Below are 20,441 nucleotides of genomic sequence, written 5' to 3' on the forward strand. Positions count from 1 at the left end.
GTAAAAGCATAAAAAGATAAAGTAGGAGAAGATAATAAGTCTTTACGTCTAGAATATCAGGTATATAATGGATTTGATACAATGGCAAACCAAACTGCTGGAAGAACAAGGGCAGATTTGACCATAATTGCACAGCCATTATTTGCACTATTTCTTGAATAATAGTTGTTTGAACATTTGACAGCTGTAATATTGCCTTATATAGGTTTTATTCATACTATTTAGTACACACTGTTGTTTTATGCAGACTACAACTGTATTTTGACAGGAACACTGAGTAGCTATGCACTGGTGGTATACAATACTGCTTCCATTGGCCTTTCTCTTTTAGGTGAAATTAAAAATCTTTATTGCTCTTACTTATACACTCTGTTTTTTATCAGCTGTGAGACAAAATTGAAGGCTTTTTTACTAAAGCAGATCAACCTTGAAAACTTTAAGAGTGGATTTTAATTTTACTTATAAGAGGTCTTATTAATAAAGCTTATAGTATAGTTAGAAACAGGAACATGAAGTAGGTAGCCTTGTTTTCATCTCTAATTTGGCCTTAATTGGGTAATTGCTTCCCTGTTTTTCAGTTTGACAATTAAGGATTGAGATAGCAGTGCTTTCTTGTCACTGTAAAAATCTGGAATAGTTGGATAAAAGGTCTCATGACATTACATCATCTTCTGTATCTTATATATGCTGAATTCTTGAGAATATGGGATGCTTTGGCCAGTAGTGGCTTAAGCTGCGTGAATCCAAATCTTGTTGTTTGCTCCATGAAAAGCCAAGTTAGATCTTTCAGGATTTACTAGCACAGGCTCAGTGTAACGTGAACACCACAGTAGTGTTTGTGGGGCCAACTTGTATCTGTAAACAAGTTAATGGCTTTTGTGCGGCAAAGAAACTTGAGTTACCTCTTGTGTCTGCATCCATGGCACAGTTAAGCCATACCATAGCAAGCCGTTCAACTGTAATTGAGTTGATTGAGTTTATTTTTCATCAAACTAAATAGGTAAAATTTTGAACCTACTGTTAGGGAGAATTAATTCAAATAACATCCTTTTGTATTTATATTTCAGTGTTATTTTGTCACTTCATAATCTTTGAATTTCTTTATTTAAAGCAAAAGTAATCACACCTTCCCAATCTTGCATTAAAGGTGTATCAGACTCTTGCAACAAAATCTAACATGATGCATTAAAAACTCGTCTGCTGTTGCCAACAGCAACTGACTCCTTGTCGTAGAATCATAGAATCATAGAATAGTTAGGGTTGGAAAGGACCTTAAGATCTTATAGTTCCAACCCCTGTGCCATGGGGAGGGACACCTCACACTAAACCCTGTCACCCAAGGCTCTCTCCAACCTGGCCTTGAGCCCCCCCAGGGATGGAGCATTCACAACTTTGCCAAATCAAGCCAACAAACACAAATTTCTTTGGTTACCACCACTGATGCATCTCTTCACATCATCCTTTTTCTGTTCTTGTTGCTAAAAATACAAATAGGTATTTCTCCTGAAGAGATTGGTAATTATTCAAATAATGTCTGTGACCACCCTCTGAATAAGGAGAATGAACACCCGCTGAAAACAAGACTTCTGAGAGAATTACATACATTATTCCTGTTAGAAGCATGACATGCACAGATTTGTTGAAAATTGAACTGCATCTGTCTTAAGGGCTGCAACAGTTTAGCTTTCAGATTGCAAAGAATATTTTCATGGTTCTTAAGCAAACCTCTCACCCCCCCTTCCCTTAATGAAAGTGTAACTTCTCCAGAAATAGAAGAGACCACCTAAGAAGAAATTGTGATTTTGTATATCAGTAACTACTGGTTTAACCTAATCTTCATTCATATTATTTTCTTGAAGGATCTGATTAATTATTCTTTTACATTTACAGGTCTAATTACAACTACATCTAGAAAACTAGATCGAGAGCAGCAGGGAGAACACATATTAGAGGTAAATAATTTCTTTAATTCTCTGAAAAATAGTGTCTGTAAGTTCATTGTTCTTTCACAAAGGGTTAAGTTTACCATACTTCATCACTATATGAGGAATTTAGAGAACTGGATTTCAGAAGTAGTTTTCTTCTATGTTCATTATATTGCAACATGGAAAATGTATTGCAGTACCTAGCTTATAAAAACTGTGTGTTAGACCTTTTTTGTAAGAAGAATTAAGATACAGATAGAAGGCAATTTTTTTGTTTTTATATCTGTAAACCAGGTTTTTCTTTTAAGCAGTACAAAGGTGTGATTGTTATAAGGAGTATGATTCCTTTTTTTTATTTATTTTCCTGTGTAATTATTGGAATGGCCATTTCAGCCTGCCTTTTGCTGAACATAGACCTCTGAAAAAGAGCTGCAGGATCTTTTTTTTTTTTTAACATTGAGAATGCTAACAGATTGTATTGAGTCATGAAATATGCATTATAGAGTCCAGAGTCCAAGAGCATGAAATTCATGAACTAATTCTTTTTTTTTAGTTACATTTAATTGATCATCTGGAATTTATGTAATAGAAATTCTCTGTCAAACATGAAAGAAAAACGTGTAGACAACTGTGTCATTAACAAGTGTTGTCATGCAATGTGACAGCATTGTACTTCACCCACAATTACAAATATTGTAGTATTATTTAAGTATCTAAGAGTTAATGTTCACAGTGATACTTACATGCTAAGATTTATCTGGAATCTTTATTTTGCCTCTCCTCCTGGATGATAGATAAAAAACTGCAATGTGAGTCAGCAAAACTAAGTATAGCTACAGAAGCAAGTCTGGACTTCCTCAAAACTTGAGAAATCTGTAGAAGAGTTTTCTAGTAGGACTTGGAAGTGAATGTATTCCTTGATAGTGCAAAGGACAACTTTGCAGAACTCCAGTGTAAATGCAGTCTTCTTGGCCTTTTTTCTATCCCTTTGGTGCATTGCAAGCTGGATTAATGCAGCTGTTAGACAAAATTTTTATCATTATTTTCATTTCTATATCAGTTCTGGAAAGAACTCTTCGCACCTAAGTAGCAATTGGATGCAATTTCCTCTGCAGTGTGTTTCTAGTAGTAGTAGTAGCAGAAAAGTTAATTGGTGACAAATCTGATTTAGCATTAGACATGTTATTCCTGGAAACTGAAAGTCATTATATTATTCTCTTTTTAAATTGCATCCTTAAATCTGCTTGTGTCAGTTTCCCAAAGCACTTCATGTCATTTGTATCTTATTTCTTGACCACTGCTATGTATATTGGTTGTAAAATGAGTATCTCATGACTTTTACTCCTATGCATATTGTGCTGGCTTTTGTGTTAGATTTATATAGTAAATAAAATGAGCTGTAGATAGTTCTCTGACCCTGAAGCCACCTGGCACAGTATGGCTTTGACTGCTTTTGCCTTATCCCTGGAACAGGATGGCTGTGTCCAAGTTGCTGGTTGAGAATGGTGCCATAATTGCATGAATTCTCAGACTGCAGCTAGGCAATGGTTGGGAGTGTGCTATTTGTTCTGAGCCAAATCTTATACCAGAGATCATACTAGTAGTGTAATGTTATGGGCAGTTGTCTGCTAGCAGTCATGCCTGCTAATTTAACCTTAAGTTATATCAAGATAACATGTACGGAACTCAGAAAGTTTCTTTTAATGTTACATTATCACACAATGGTGCATAAAACTGTCTGGTTTCAGCATTCTCTGTAAAGATAGCAGATTAAGCTGATTGGTTGTTAGTTTGTAATATTGGTTATGGCCTGCTGGTATCCTTTTTAATTCTTCATTCTTCCTGCTTTTTGAATCCCAGATGGTTATTAAAGTATTAAATAAAAGTCTGCTAAGTAACAACAGAAGAACTCTTAAATACAGAGCAATACTGACAGACAGCATGGCCCAGAGTAACCATTTTCCCATTTGTTAGTTTTATGTTGAGAGCTTTGAAACTAAAAAACCTAGAAATGCACAGGATGGTGGGATTATGAGCCAAGTGCTGAGCATCTGGCTAATTAATTGAGCACTGAAATGTTGATCAGATGGGTTGGTCGGTTTATTTCTTGTTTGCTATTAAATTTGATCCTTGATTGCACTCCTGCTTACATAATAGTGATTAATGTGCCCCTTCTTTTATTCCCAACTTGTAACTGTTTTCTGAGTGCCAGTTGGCACTTCTCAGATGCAGTTATTTTAGGTTAGCTTCATGTTATTCTCTCATTTTCGAGTATTCTGTTATGTCAGTAATGCCTTCAAAGGTGGTGTTACATTCAAATCAAACTCAGGGCAATGCTGATTTTATGTTAACAGACAAGTTATTCTGTACTGTTTGGAATTTCCTCTTTTGGGTTGTGTTTTGTGGTTTTGGGGTGGTTTGCTTTTTTTTTTCCAAATGCAAAATGGAGATGTTCCATTGCAAGTACTAAAGGGAGCAGATATTCATACATGTGGAAATCCTACCATTTCATGTTCATTTCATGTGTTTTGTTGTGGCTAATCACTCACACTTTTTCTTCATACTTTCAAGTTATAGCATGTTTCATTTTATTTAGATGGGAAAGGGGAAAAACTGATCATCTTCTCATTCGTGTCAATGTAAATTTTCTAGTCTTCCATTAGTATTCATTTCATTATTTTGTATCCATATTATCCTTTAATCCTTTTGGTTTTTGATAATCAGATTTCACAGGGTATTCTAAGAACTAGTGAAGGAATTCACCATCCATATTCTTGAAAAAAAATATGTGTTCCCCCCCAGATTGGGGTGGCCTTGTTGGAACTGAGATATCCTGTATCTCAGTGTATAGGGTCTTTTTGTTTGAGTTAAGGAGGGTTGATTTTGTTTAGCACAATCTGCAGCACTGGTCTTAGAATCATAGAATCATTCAGGTTGGAAAAGACGTTTAAGATCATCAAGTCCAACCATGTATCTTCCTTATAATGTTTTCCCAGTGTATTTGTAGCAACTGAGATCTCTACAAAGCTCCCTCACAACAAAGACTTGTATCTTCCTTGCAAACTCAAAACAAGAATGGAACTGCAGTGTGCAACATACCTTTCCCATAGAATTTGTTAGAAAAAATTGGTGTTTGATTATTTTTTTTTAATTATTTAATTTTGCATTCCTCTACATCTTTGACAAGTATCTGGAAGAATTAGATGAGCATATCTCAGTTTATCAGTTTCCTGTAATCACAGCAGAGCTGGCATAGGTGACCCTGAGACATCCCTGTGTGTTTCTGTTTAATAATAAGGAAGTACATAGAGTCAATGAAAATTATTTGAAAGGGGGCGGGAGGGAGAGAGCGAGGAAAAGGAAGTGAAGGACAATACTGTTACTAGTGCATAATTGGCTTTTATATGGATGCCAGGGTGCAGACAGAAAATGATAGGCCTCATTCTGTAACTTGAACTCTTGCAGGAAGCAGGAACATAAGCCTCATATCTTTTTCTTCTTTGAAATAGATGCTAAAGTAATATACATATGCTCATATTTAACCCCTTATTAACCAATAAAGGATGATATAGGTAAAAGTTAATGTTTAAAGGTAAGAGTCCTATAAAAGAACTATTTTCCATCAGTTTGATCCTTTTTCATTACATAAGGATTTTGTTCTCTGTTTTCTGACTTCAAATTAACATAACTCTTACTATGTTCATGTTCACTACTCGTGCCAATACATTAGATCAGTCCTAGAATAAATACTGTAAAATAGTTTATACTAATTTCCTGGCTTTTTTAGCAGAAATTTTTACTATTGCTATTTTTACTATTGCTGGAAGAGCAGACTTGGTTTCATTTCCCACTTCATTTAGGCCGTGGAAATAGATTGTTGTGTGTCTTCCTTGAAAAGCTATTTCTTAAGCTTCTTTCAAACAAGGTAGTGATTTTATGTCTTAAAGCATAGGGGATTTTTAGTGCATAGGCCTGTCAAATTCTGAAACTTATATGAATGGCATCTTTTGAAGAGTAAAATAAAATTATTAAATTGAAAAGTGGCAAGGAAACACTATGCTGAAAGTGTAATATCTTTATGTAGTACATCTCTGTTACATCAGAGATACTCATGTGCTGTTCCTGTACTTGTTAATATTTCAGTTACAGTGCTGCAAAATAGAGAAATAGATTTCATATGTATCTATCTTTTCCTACATCCATCAAGCAGCAAGATATTAAGATAGTAGCTGAATCAGCTTTTATACTGCCTTATGTAAATATTGACCAAATAGCTTTACACAATGGTCTTTAACTGATAGTAAGGCATTACTTTACAGTTGTCGTAGGCAGTTTTAAGAAAGTCTCATTTAAAAAGAACATTGTTGGAAGTACTATGTTTGAACTGAGTGCTAACCATATCCTTTTTAATAAAAACAGGTAACGGTAACAGACAATGGTATTCCTGCAAAATCAACAATTGCACGGGTGATTGTGAAAGTCTTAGATGAGAATGACAATAAGCCTCAGTTCTTGCAAAAGTTCTACAAAATCCGTCTTCCAGAGCGTGGTAAGCCAGAACGAGAGAGAACTGCTAGGAGAGAGCCAATCTATCGAGTTATTGCTGCAGATAAAGATGAAGGCCCCAATGCAGAGATCTCATACAGCATAGAAGACGGTGATGAACATGGCAAATTCTTTATTGAACCAAAAACTGGCGTGGTTTCCTCAAAGAAATTTTCTGCAGCAAGGGACTATGATATTCTTTCAGTGAGTCAAAATTTTGTATATCATGAATAAGTGGAGTGTTCTTTTATCTGTATCTTCATAGCTTCTTATTCAGTAGCTGGCAGATGAGTGACTGTAGTATCTGAAGGAAGAAATTTCAACAAATCCAGAGGTATTGTTTTGGGGGTTGTTTTGTTTTTGTTTGTTTTCTTTTTTTTGGTTAAAGGATGATTTCAGATGTTTGTACTGAGTGAGTCAAGAAGCTGGTGTTCTTTTCCAGAACCTGACAGATAATGAACATGATGAGGGAACGTAAGCAATCAGATTCACTCTCTTTCAGGAAGAAAGTTAAATAAAAGTGAATTTATGGTAACACTTTGTGCTGCTGTCAGGTGCTGCATACTTTTTCTCCATTTGCTGCTCTGATAATGAAGGGCAAGTGGCACTTTGAGAGACCCTTAACCTTTTTGAGCATATCTCACACAAGCAAATATGCTTGGAGCGTCTTACTACTTTTCCATTTATGCAACATAGTGATTTATGCAATCCTGTAGCCTAAAAGATGTGTCTGTTTCAGATTAAAGCTGTAGATAATGGTCGCCCGCAAAAATCATCAACTACACGGCTTCACATAGAGTGGATTCCAAAGCCCGTCCCACCCACAGAGCCCATTTACTTTGAGGAAGCATTTTTTTCTTTTACGGTGATGGAAAGTGACCCAGTTGCTCACATGATTGGCGTAATAGCTGTTGAACCTCTTGGAACACCACTTTGGTTTGACATAACGGGTAAGGATGCTTTAAGAGCTTTTATTATTAGAAACAAACACATGGGGTCTGAGATACTGGAGGGCTCGTAGCAGCTTGGTTTCCTAATCTCTCCTCTAAATAATGCAAGGTGTTGGCATTCTTTAGCTGTAGATTCTTTTCTAGTATCTGTAGATACTTTTCCCCTTATTTCATTATAAATCAAAATAACAAATTTTATCAATGCCACTGTATATCAAAGATTAAAATTACATTGAAGAATATCTGCTGTGTTGCAGTTTTGGTAATGACTTATGAATATTGTGTCAGTGAAATTAATCAAATCAAACTCATAGACTGTAGGATGGCGAAAGAAATAAAATACCTGCTTTCTGCAAATCAGGATAGTACACCTAAAGTGAGATTATACTGTTCATATTGATTTCTTATCCTGTGGGCTGCTTCTCAGTTTACTGTCGCTTGATTCAGTACTAAAAGGAAGGCTTGCAATGTTCCTAGCCCCAGAAGACTTTTGCATGTACATATTCTTACTACTATACCATAGCTGAGCCTGTACCATTGCAAGGGAAATTCTTATCAGTAATATGACTACTTTCATGCTGTGGTGACTTTTAAATTTTAGACTTATTCACTAGGTCTGTGAGTAGCAAAAGTATGCAGTGTTCACTGTATAACTGATACTAAAACCAAATTGTGCCATGTGTTTATGTGCTTTAGAATCCAGAAGAATAGCACAGCCTTGTATCAGAAGAGGTGTCTTACAGTGAACTGTATCTGGTCTTAAAACCTATTACATTGGGATTTTTCCACCATGTTCACAAGAGAGAGAAGGATCTTTTTCACCTTGGTTACTACTGAAAATTTTAGCTATGGTTATGGTGTTATTGGGGAGAGCATTTTTTGAATTATTTCTTAAGAATTTAATTAAAGGTTGGTTTTGCTGGTATGTATTTCCTGAAGGATGCTGAGAACAGCAACAGTTAAAAACAAAGTTTGCAGAACTAATACATGTGGCAGGAATATATGAATGGCAATACTTGAGGGTGTTCTCAGAAAACTTCAAAACACATGAGAACAGACACAACTCTTTCCTCAATTCACACTTCACGCATGAGCAACATGTGATGACATCAATAATCACTGCTAATATAGTAAATATTTACATAGGGGTTTGGTTGGACTTTTTTAGATTAATCTAATGTATTCTGGAAAAAAAAAAGTTCCTGTCCGAATAGATCATTGTTGGAAAAAAAATGTTTGCATTTAGACAAACCAAGGGGTTAGATATCTTTACAACTGTGTAGAGACAAAGTGAAGAGTTCAGGATGCCTTCTTCCACTTGCATAGGGGAAAAGCTCTCTGCATTAGAGGTATTTTGGAACTGAGGCTGCTCTTTTACTTCTCTTGAGCACACACATGCATAGATATGGGAGTAGAAAAGCAGAAAAATAGAAGTGACTTAAATGAGCAGGAGCAAGGAGAAGGTTCCATATGCTCCAAGTCAAGGAGGGTTATCCAGTCAACAGCAAACAAAACATCTGTAGACCAGAAAGGAAAGGAACCCTGTAGACTATTAAAGGAAAGGTTAGGAAAGGGATATTGTCAGAAAAAGGTGAGTGGTTCATGGAGATGACAGTAGATAGAAGGTCTTAAGAGTTTCCAGAGAGTACAGGGGGATTGGACTAGATGATCTTTTGAGGTCCCTTCCAATCTCTAGCATACTGTGTGATACTGTGATACAGCAAATGACATTTCCTGGGGTCTCTTATTAGAAAAACTTGTTAATTAGATTGGGGAAGTACTTTTCTATTGTCTTTTAGTTGTATTCAGTTGCTGTGCACTCTGAACAGTATGTACATCTGAACAGAATTCTGATGATAGTATGATTTTGATTTGCTCCTTCTAAGCATGCAACACAATTTGGACATTTAGAGAATTTTTATTGTATGCTTAGCACAGAAAATAGATGACATTTTCTGCTATTTTTAAAAAGAAACATAAACTCTGTAAGGGGAAAGAGCAGAACTTGTCCATGCGCTGTAAAATAAACCATTTTATTTTGACTGCTTTCTTAGTAAAACTGTTTCAGAAAGTTTGATATGTGATCATGTTGTGAAGTTATTGGCTACTCTTACAGGCAGTGTCTTTACTGCCCTCTTTTACTGTTTCTAATAGCATGAATTAATTTGATTGACAGCTTTCCTTTGTGTTCTGTGCTTGCTTTCCATGCTTTCTTTCTTTTTGGCTGAGCCAGGAGACAAGCTTGCTAGTGAAGTATTTTACATCTTTCAGATGGCTTGTGACCTGAACTGTACAGCAGAAGGTATCTGCTGAGATCACATAATTTATTACCAGATTATGAGATCTGAAATGAAAGCGTACATTTATAAAATATTTATTTTATTAACCCTTCGGAAATCAAAGTGCTCACGGTTGCATTTGTGACAGGTTCGTTTTTGTTTTGTTTTGTCATCATTACATTTATACAGCATCAATTCAGAGCATCCAGTTTTGGCTTTGGCCAAAACTGGTGCTGTTACACTTTCCGTGTACCAGATGCAGAAGCTTGGGTTGAATTCTGCTTCAACGGATTACCAGATGTCAACACTACTACAAAAATCAGGCAAGATCTTCGTGATTTCCTTGATAAGGAACAAAACAAACAAACAAAAAAAGTTGGTTATAGAGCTGGTCTTTGTATCAGGGAAACGGAATGAACAGATTCATATTCATTCATCCTACTCTTCCCTTAAAATGGAGATGACTTCATTGAGACATGGGTAACTGGTATTGCATGCCAGCTATAAAACTCGCTTTCTGAAGCTGCTGTCTTGCACAAAGCCCATTAAAAGAATTGCATATACACCTGTTAAAAAAATGAAAAATAAATTTTAAAAAGTGGCTGCCTTTTATGCTGTCCAGCTCATATCCATTTGTGTGATTCAGAAACTACTGATGGGCCAGTTAAAGGAACTGGCTTTCAATGAAACTAGGAAGATTGAATTATCTTTGTCATCAAATATCTTAAATCCATTGAAGCAGAATCCAGCCCATCTTTCCTAAACTGATATGTCTGTCATGCAATGGGACCTTCTAAAGGTGAATTCCTTTTTACATGTGAATGGGGGCCTGTTTCAGTAATTGCTGTTCTTTCTTGAATTAAGTATAAATTTGCAGCCTTTGGAACTTCACCCTCTCACTTCTAGTCTTGGCTTTTTGCAAAAGGCATTTAGTGATTTATAAAGCATAACATGTAAAAACTCTTAAAAAGATAATAAGGCACTTGGATATCTGAACACTATCCTTGTAAAACATAATTAGAAAAACACATGCACATAATTAGGAGAAATTGGTTTGCCATATCTAGCACTGGCTTGACCAAATAAAAATTGATTTCTCTATTTCAGGCAGTTTATTGAGAGGTCTAAAGCAATTGTAGTTAAATGGCAGTATTTATCATTGCTAACAATATTTGGACTTAATGGACATTGTATTCTCATGACAGTCTGCTTGGGGTGGCATGATGATGATCAATTAAATGTTTAAACAGTTAAGTGTACCTATTGCTCTATACAGTTATTTAACTATTTCAAATGCTAATTTAAAAGTTTCACAAGGGGAGTTAAGATAATTTGCTTCAGAGAAGGAGCTTGTCCACATTTAAACACTGGACATTTAAAATTTAGCGCTCGTCTGTGTCCTGCTTATCTCAGTAGGCATAAATAAGATAGTGAGTTCTTCAGATACTTGGCATTAAGATGAGAATCCTTTCAAGTACTGTAGCTTTTTTAGCCTTATCCATAGTCATATATGATTATAGTAATTTGCTCTTATCCAAAAGACACAAATTTGACTGTGTAATGATTTGGGATTTTCATTAAATTTCTTACAAAGTAGTTTTTTCCCCTAATTAGCCTGGCAGTCTGCTAGAAAGAAGCTATCAAATTTCACACAGTAATTCTCAGTTTCCTGCTATTTGAAATCTTTAAATTCTGGTTAAAAAAAAAAAAAAAGTGGAGAATCTTGCTAAGGATCCACCTGCTAACTTTCCATGAGCCAGACAAATCAGCTTTGTCCAAAACTATGCAGTTTTAAATATCTGTAAGTAGGAGCACATCACATTATCAGAAAAATAAAAAAAAAAAAAAGTTTTAAAATAAGTGTGTATATATATGTGTGTATAGCTCCACCTTCATTAAGCATTTGAAGACAGACCATGATCATACATGAAAACAATGAAACAGTGCTGTGTTTTATGAACTTATTCCTCTCCCAATTTCCTGAACAAGGTGGCAACTATGACAGTCGATTTGATGTGGACAAGGGTACTGGAACTATCATTGTCGCTAGACCTCTTGATGCAGAACAGAAGTCAAATTACAACTTGACAGTAGAGGCAACAGATGGAACCAGATCTATCAGCACCCAGGTAATGGACTTCCTAATGAAGCACATATAGAAGAAGGAATTTGTAGCTGGGGGGTGGGGAGGGTATTGAATTTTCTCCCTGGACAATGAATTTTTTTTATATAGGTTTGTGACTCTGAAAGAAAAGTGGATTCTTATATTCTTGGAGACATGTTTGGCAGTCCAGGTGGAAGGTTATGTGTTCCTATGCTGTAGTCTGAATCAGCAGCTTTTAAGTTGTATCATGTTCCTACATGAGCTAAATAAATTAAAACATAAACTAAACCCTTCCTTGCATGATTTATTCACAAGAAAAGGATTAATACTTCTTATCTGGATTATTTCTCTTTATCCAGCTCCCCCAGAATCACCAAATAATATGGTTACTTCACTTGAAATTTAAAAGACAACCATTTTAAGGTTGCTTGGTTCTCTCCACCCAAGATCTGTGAATGACAGTACAATGTACAAGTACCATTTTATGAAACTGAGCTGCTCCTTCTGTATAGTGTACATACAGAAGCAAGGTTTAGGTGATACCATCTCTGTGTATATTTCTGAGTACTTTCTTGTAGCTTCAGTGAAGGTAGAGATTGTTAAACACTGTCCAGATAGCAGCAATCTTAGACAAACCAAATCTTTTCAAATTACCTCTTTACTAAGTTTTAATAGTGGTGGCAGTTATTTTCAGTTGAACTAGTAAGTTCACTTTGAGGCAGAAGCCTTTTGTGACACTACTGGAAATAACTTATAGTAAAGTAGGTTATGATGTGTATTTCTGCTGTTTTTTCTCATCTAGTTTGTTTTCCCCACCCAGACCTTGAGTATGTTTGGAAGTAAGGTTTAGCTGAGGTTGATTGTGAATGGAGCCAGGAGCTTAGACAGGCTCCAGTTTTCTTGCAAACAGAAAGAAAACTATTTACTGATTTAAGACTATTGGATTGAGACAGTGATGTGTCTTTCTTACCTACCCCTGTCACTGATCTACCCCTCAGGACCTCAAAGAGTAATAAGTAGGTTACTGCTGTCTTTTCTGTAATGGAAATCTGTGTTATGAATGCAATTTCTTGTTGAACTCTTGTGCAGTATGCATGGTTTCCTGACATCTTTTCTAATGCCTTATATCTTGTCTTCCTCCTTTTGGCCAGAGGGAAAGATGTTTCTTGTCAATGTTTAGGATTTGAAACAGCATCTTTATTGAGCTGGCTGAAAGTCTAGAGGCTTGATAGGTCAAGTAGACTAAATTCAATAGTAGAGGATTGCAGAGTTAGCAGTTTCCTCTGAGAGCTGCCTTTTCCTTTAATGGTGACAGTTGAGAGTGATATTCTAGACCATAAATCTCCAAACACAACAACATGTCCCCCAGTCAGAACTTGCAGCTATCATAGCTGTGGTGCCATTGCTTCTGGTGCTGATAAACACCATGAAAGGTTTGGAGAATCCTTCTTTAAATTTATTGCCTAGTTGTAGTAAAAATACTGAGCAGATTCATTTCTACTAATTACAGAATGCTGGATAAAAGGCATCAATTACTTGGGGGGGGGGGGGGGGGGAATGGGGGATGGGGAGAGAGAAAGAAATAATGAAAGAAATCCAAATCGGCTAAAGAGAATTCCTTTTGCCAGGAAAGTGAGAAAGACAGCAATAGGCTTTCCACACCCACTCTCCCCAGCCCCAAGAATGCAGTCAAAAATGCCACCATGCAGAGTGTGTTGAGGTAGCCTGGGGGCTAGTAAAGGCTGAATATTTGGTCTTGATGACTACAGATATTCTATCCAGTGTTGCTGCTTATATAGCTGAATTTGTGCAGGCGTCCTGAGCTGTCACAGTTCAACCATAATCTGCTTTGTCTTCTAGAACAACCAAGAATTGGAAGGTCACAAAAATACTTTAACCCTCACCCCTTCTCTTCCTCTGGGTTATGTGATTCTTGAAGTGCACAGTGTAGCTTTTGTCCAATTTCTTTAAATGAATTTGTTATTTTAGAATTTTGTAAAGCTGAGTGAACAATATCAACATTTACCACAGCAATCTTCTGCACAAGAATTGGAGTAGTAGTCTCAAATTTACTGTCTCTGATTGTTTTTTGCATGATTTTCTTTCGTGTCTTTCCTCTCAGCTAGAGTTGGCAGGATTAGAGGCTGTGGTTTCTGTTACAGGAGAGCACAAAGACTTCCTTCGCGTTGTCTTCGTTTTTCCCCTTCTGGTGGCATAAATACAAGTAATGCTCTTGCTGTTTTGAGTCTCACATTACTGTGGTATATAGATGGAGGAGCATTGATTAGTTCAAACTCTACAATTGTTGATGCATGAAGAAACTCCTGATTTTAACTGATTCTCTTATCTCCCCTGTAACTTCTGGCCCACCCAAATGGACTACTCTGTTAAGGTAGCCTTCAGGGCTATTGTTGAGAAGATGCATTTCAGATGAGGCTTAACTTCAGGGAATTTAAAAATGTTGTTAGGAAATCCAAGTTGAAGGTATGATTTATGGCTGCCAGTGTGTAAATTCCATTACTCACTGCTGAAATAATAATGATTACAGTTTGAGTGTTGATGTGGTGTTGGATTCTTCTGAAAGCTGATAAATTGAGAGCAGTTAAAATGGAGTGACAGGCAAAAGAAATTCTGCATACTGAGTGCATACATTAGGCTCAACAATATGCCATACACACAGCTTTTAGCTTACAAAGTAATTGCTGTAAACATTGGAAACACAGTAAACAATTTAACAGACCTTGATTAACAGCAGTTTAAATAATTTTACATTTAATTTGAAAAAGGAAATTACATTTTCAAGACATTGGGGAGGGGGACAAGAAAAGAAAATCTTATTATGTGAAAGCAATGTATTGAATCTGACTTTAAACTAGAAGGCATTTGCTGGCCTCAGGCCATTAACATCTGTAGAGCATTTGACTCCTTCAGGACTTCAGTTAAATAGCTTTTTTGAAAAATACAGCAGTAGTAGGCGTGGAGTCTGTTAGATTTTTGCATCCATCTAAATGCCAAATGCATGATGCAAAGCAAGGGCAAACAAATTCCAGGCCTACAGTAGTGGTGTTTGACAGATGATGTTAGAGATTACTAGTGTCATACTAGGAAGGAGTATCATTAAAAATATAACTCGATGTACTTACGTTTTTATTTTATTCTCTTTTTGTCTGAAATAGAAAAGGCTATTGACAGGCTGTAAGTGGCAATATATGAACTATTGAGTTGCATTTTGGGGGAAACGAAAAATGAATATCCTGTTTCTAGCTGTAGCCCCTTGCAGTCATTGCTAAGTCTATCATTTTTTTTCTTTTTTTGCCAGAAGTATTACTTAAGATGGTTTAAAGGTAATTGCAGGATTTTACCTTTTGCTGTGCTGTTGCAGAATATTTAATCTTGCTTTATGCAAAATGCATATGGATATTATGTTTTGGGAATGAAGGACTGAATATTCTTCATTGATTAAATGTGTATTTTTGGTTGCCATCACCACACTGCTCCACAGAGTCATTTTAGAGCTGGAATTCAGTTATATTATCTCTGGATAATATAACTTTTTTGTTTATATAAAATATTATAAACATATCAATGTAAGTATAATTATGAATGGAGAGAGGAGGAGATTTTAAATTCCACATAGAATCAGCAAATGAAAAATTAGATTAAAACAGTCCAAAGGAACAAGTTCAGATATTAAAAACTGAGTATGTTTTGTCAAAGCACATCTCTCTGCTATAGGCTGCTAGTAATTAATGCTTTCCTATGGAAATTTAGGTTTTACCTATCAATTAATTAGTAGAGCTCAAATACTTCCCCTAAATAATCCTGGGCTGCTGTGTTCTCTGTCTGTGTAGCCAGGCTATATTGCTCTCCATGAGATCTGTGAATAGAGAGCAGTTGTGCAACACAGTCCTTGTATAGCTCTGCAAGACAAGTCAAGTTTTTTCAGTTCCAGACCATTGTTGTCTTGGAGATCACATGTTCCAGTAAGGTTAAACTTTTCTGTAGTGTGCTCTTTTAATGTGCAACTTCTTTCTTAGGAGATAGTCTATTTCATTTAAATTTAATCTCATGATTTCATTGAGAAATGCTCAATAGCTGGTTTTATTGTATTATACATGTTACTTTAGAATAACACAAGCTCTTGTACTTTTTTCTCAGGTTTGCAAACCCGTATTCTTCTGTGTCAATCTTTAAAATTGCACTTAATATTATTACTTCAGGTGCCTTTCATGTAATATGAAGGCCTTAACAATTTTGTATGAAAATTTGATCCTTTTACATTTAAAAGGAAAATGCACATCTAACACCTGTCACTTAACATTGGTAACAGTCCCTGTCTTGAAAGTAGCGCTTCCTTACTGCATTTATTTAACAGTTTAGATAGGAAAGAGCTGCTGGAGTTCATCTAGTTAAAACTCCTGCTTAAAGTAGTGCCGATTGCAAAGCTGGATCAAGTTGCTCAGGGACTTGTCAGGTTCTAAGTACCTGGGATGACAGGGCATGGCAGCTTTTCCTTGGACCTGCTTTTACATTAGTGTTTAACAACCCTCCTTGAAAAATATTCTTTTCTTAGGCTTTCTGTATTTTCCCTTATTGGAGCTTGGGAGTGTCCTTTCACTGTGCATCTCTGAGAAGAGTCTGGCTTTCTTTCCAGCAGCACTCCCTTTACACAGTGGATGGAGAGCTTTTAGATCCCCATTGATTTTAGTAGGCCTTCACTGGGTTTAAGTTTGTCAGGATCTCTTTTGGACTGAAGTGTCCAAAACTCTAGTGGATCTAGAGTCCCACCAGTGAGTATCAAATAGAGGGGAGTAATTCCTTGCCCCATGCCTGCTGCTTCCCTTATTAAAACAGACCAGCATGCAGTTAGCCGAGTTATCAAAAGGGTGCCCATCAATTCACATCAGCCTTATCCACCAGAGTCTGCAGAGGGGTGTAAAGAAACATTATCAGAGGGGAAATAGGTATGAGCTTAAACAGCAGGTTTTATTTAAATCTATAAAATTTGACACTTTCTCTTTTCACTTACTGCTATTCTGAGTGTGAAATTAATAATCTTTCGAGAGAGTGGGAATTGATTTAAAAAATTGTCAGTGTGTTCATTTTGAAAGCATAGTATCCATTAATTAAGTGTTGTAATTGTATACAGTCTTTTAACCTTTTATTTATACAAAAATATTTCTGTAGTTTTATTTGTGTTGAGGTTTGGGGTTTTCAGGTCCCCACCTCCTTTTTTTTTTTATTTGTTGACTATCTTCGTTTGGTTTCATTTTTCATATTCAGGAGCACCAGTGTTCCGTGAGCATCTGTTTTTACTAAAATGCTCAGTGACTGACTGCATTGGACCCTTCCATATTTCTTCTTCCAAGATGCCTTAAAATGTATTTTATTTATACAGGATTTAAACCAACAACTGTGCTTATGATAAAAGAATTGCATATTTAAGGTCATGTTCTTTTGATTCTTGCTGTTCATTTTCTGCTTGATTTTATTAGTGAATGTATTTAAAAACTTGACCTAATATGTGTCCTGGATCACCTACCATTGATTTTTCTCCCCACTAAAAATCAATATTTGTTCCAACTCTGTTCCTTTAATCAGTTTCTAATTCATGACAAAACCAAACTCCTTAGTTTCCATAGCAACATCTTGCAAGGATTTTTATCAATGTGCCAAATGATTAGTTCATTTCCTATTTCTTGCATTTTCTAGGAAATCTAGGTGGTAGGCAGAGTTTTCCTCTGCAGTTTTGCATTTATCCTGTCAGACTGTTTCAAATATTAAAAAACTACCAACATTTATGAATATTTCCCTAAAGGTACCATGTATTGGATTATGGCTCAGAGACCTGCAATGCTTAGGACTACATCTGCTAAAAAAGTTAAAGGCACGTGTGTGTGCACACACCAGTGTGTCCACACATACATATGTGTGCTTCCCTCTCCACCCTGACTGGCGCTCTGGAGGTGGAGCTCAGTGTTATTAACAGTGTGTTATATTAGGAGGATTATCATGGGGTTTTTCAGTTTTGTGGTTTTTTTATCCTGCAGTCCAGCAGAACCTGGGAGTGGCTCCCATCTTGGTGATTTGTGTCCACTTAGAGGTTTATTGCAGCATCACTGCTTTGCAGTGTTTCATTTTTAGTTTGTTTTGTGCAGGGTCATGCTCCCTATTGTTCTTGGTGAATAAGACTGAGGCAAAATTGTAATCTGGTATGGGCTTTCCTTCTCCTTGATTGCTCTTTATATTTCCTGGTGGCATTGTTAAATAACGGATTGTTTCGAATAAACTTACAAACTTAAATCCTTTTTTGTTCCTTACCTGGCTTTTTATTCCATATGTGTCTTCTGACTTGAGATTCCACATCTGTCACCTCAACTCTGTTCCTATATTCCGTTTTATATGCTTATCTGTTCTTTTAATATTATCCAGGTAAAACTGTCAGTGTAAACAGTCTTTCTGGTGACAGTTATTTCAGGTGCCAGAGTGGGCAATATCCCACTTTTTGAGAAGACTCAGTATGACTCCTGTTGATACACTCAGCATCTGTTTTTCCTTGGTAAAAGTTTTAACATAAGATTCTAGTTTTGCAAGGTTGAAGTTGAGGAAGTTTTCTTTTCCTGTAGCAAAATGCATGACATTTCTTTATTACTTACCACCATCAGGATTCATCTAATCTGATTTCTACTGCATTATATTTTATTTCTAGACTCTACCAGGTATCAATGGGAAACGATAAGTATCTCCAAAGAGTAATCTAACCCACTTTTGATAAGTACTTTTAAACATGTGTTGATGGCAGTTAATTTATACAATGCAGCTAACCTTTGAGTGGCTAAAAGCATGGCTGTATGTGCAGCACATAAAGAACTTGAATTTAGCCATGTGTTCTGGGGGCTTTGCTGCCTACCTGCCAGCTCCTCTGCATTACTGTTGCTTGTTTAACATTATCACTGCTGATGGAACAGGATGGTGGCTGAGTGTCTTACTCTTTCTGTACAAGAGTTCAGTGCTGTGAAGGGCAAGTGGTGTGCAGGGATATTGTGTGGTTTCAGTGAACATTATGATTCAAAGAGATCATTGCCTGCATAGCACATAAGTGAACCCAGCTGAATTTCTGTGGGAAAGCACAATTTGAAGCATCAAAGTTAATTTAACTGTAACTCCAGAAAAATGGTGTGACCAATTACCTATGCAGAGATTGAGCTAAATTGTTGAAGAAGAGCAAGCAATACCTGTGGTTCTTTGAAATAATATAATTTCGTGGGAATTCCACAATTTTATGTTCTTGCCTGGACTTGGAAATGTAAGGAATGAAAGAAGATTGCTTCCACATGAGAGCAAGGGGAGGTACAGTGTATCCACTGCCTTGGAAAGCATTGCTTAGAATTCCAAATTTGCACAAATAAAAAGAATTTTACCCACCCTGGAACCCAGACTGAGATAATTTTATTTTTCTTGGTTTTATTCCAAAATTACTGATAAGTTCTTTTTCATCATGCTTTAGACAAAAATAATTCCCTTCAAGATACCTTACCTAAGGTATTTTTGATTGTATAGATTTCTGGTTTGACTTTGGGAAAGGTGAGGCAGATACAGGTTTAGTGAGATTCTTCTTCTCTACACCTCTTAGATCTTATCCTGTCCCTGAAAGAAAGATTGCCTTGAGGTGGAATTATTTCAGTGTTATGGTCTGATTTTTAATAAAATGTCCTCTTTTCATCTCTGTTTCCCAAGTATCATCAATTCTTCCCCCTTCCCATTGTATCATTTCAGGTGTACATCAAAGTTATAGACACAAATAATCATAGGCCTTGGTTTTCTGCTTCAAAATATGAAGTTGTTATACCTGAAGACACCATGCCAGAGACAGAAATTCTGCAAGTCAGTGCCACAGACAGAGATGAGAAGAATAAACTGATTTATACTATTCAGGGCAGCACTGATCCCATCAGTCTTAAAAAATTTCGTCTGGACCCTGGAACTGGCTCTCTTTATACTTCAGAAAAACTGGATCATGAGACCATGAACCAGCATATTCTTACAATAATGGTAAATAAACACAAATTATATTCTGTAGCCAGTAACAAACAGATCTTTTTTAATGTCTTTTGAATTTGTCCCCTTAATTAAAGCATTTATTTGTATGTTTAATTTGTGTGCAGTCTTTGTCTCTGTGATTGGTACAGATTAAACCTTGAATTATTATGAATATTTGATGAACTACTAAAATAACAGTGCTAATTACTAGTAATATGCTAACTGCTTCAGGTTCGAGACCAAGATGTCCCTGTAAAGCGCAACTATGCTAGAATCGTCATTAATGTTAGTGACACAAATGATCACGCTCCATGGTTCACCAGCTCTTCCAATGAAGGACGGGTGTACGAGTCAGCAGCTGTTGGATCAGCAGTACTTCAAGTTACAGCATTAGATAAGGACAAAGGAAAAAATGCAGAAATTGTGTACTCTATTGAATCAGGTATATTGACTATTACATCTTCAGTTTATTTGAAACTATGCTTGCTGATACTTTATTTCAACTGTAGGCATGTTAAAAATAGCTATAAAAAAGAAGGCACTACAGGTGTACCTGTTGTATTCTGTGAGAGGTATTTAAGATACAGCCTCAGCATTT

At 36.2% G+C, this 20,441-nt stretch overlaps 1 protein-coding gene across 7 annotated transcripts in view; it reads left to right on the plus strand.

The window, feature by feature from the left end:
* Window positions 1-20,441, plus strand: part of FAT1 (FAT atypical cadherin 1) — a 108,158-nt gene that overhangs the window by 55,438 nt on the left and 32,279 nt on the right. For 5 of the 7 annotated variants that reach the window (XR_009746968.1, XM_061473751.1, XM_061473762.1 and 2 more), the window contains exons 4-10: window positions 1,891-1,952; window positions 6,345-6,674; window positions 7,210-7,420; window positions 9,654-9,722; window positions 11,689-11,828; window positions 19,580-19,855; window positions 20,075-20,285. Coding sequence is in view for 6 of the 7 variants with exons in the window: in XM_061473751.1 (XP_061329735.1) it covers window positions 1,891-1,952; window positions 6,345-6,674; window positions 7,210-7,420; window positions 9,654-9,722; window positions 11,689-11,828; window positions 19,580-19,855; window positions 20,075-20,285 (1,299 nt within the window). In the remaining variant the exon portion in view is untranslated. The remainder of the gene's footprint in view (window positions 1-1,890; window positions 1,953-6,344; window positions 6,675-7,209; window positions 7,421-9,653; window positions 9,723-11,688; window positions 11,829-19,579; window positions 19,856-20,074; window positions 20,286-20,441) is intronic. The other 2 variants (XM_061473773.1, XM_061473805.1) reach the window with 1 other exon arrangement.

The sequence above is a fragment of the Pezoporus flaviventris genome, unplaced genomic scaffold (genome assembly GCF_033815535.1).
Source record: "Pezoporus flaviventris isolate CSIRO_AGI_PZ_B2104156 unplaced genomic scaffold, CSIRO_AGI_Pfla_v1 ptg000002l, whole genome shotgun sequence".
Classification (NCBI taxonomy): Eukaryota; Metazoa; Chordata; class Aves; order Psittaciformes; family Psittacidae; genus Pezoporus; species Pezoporus flaviventris.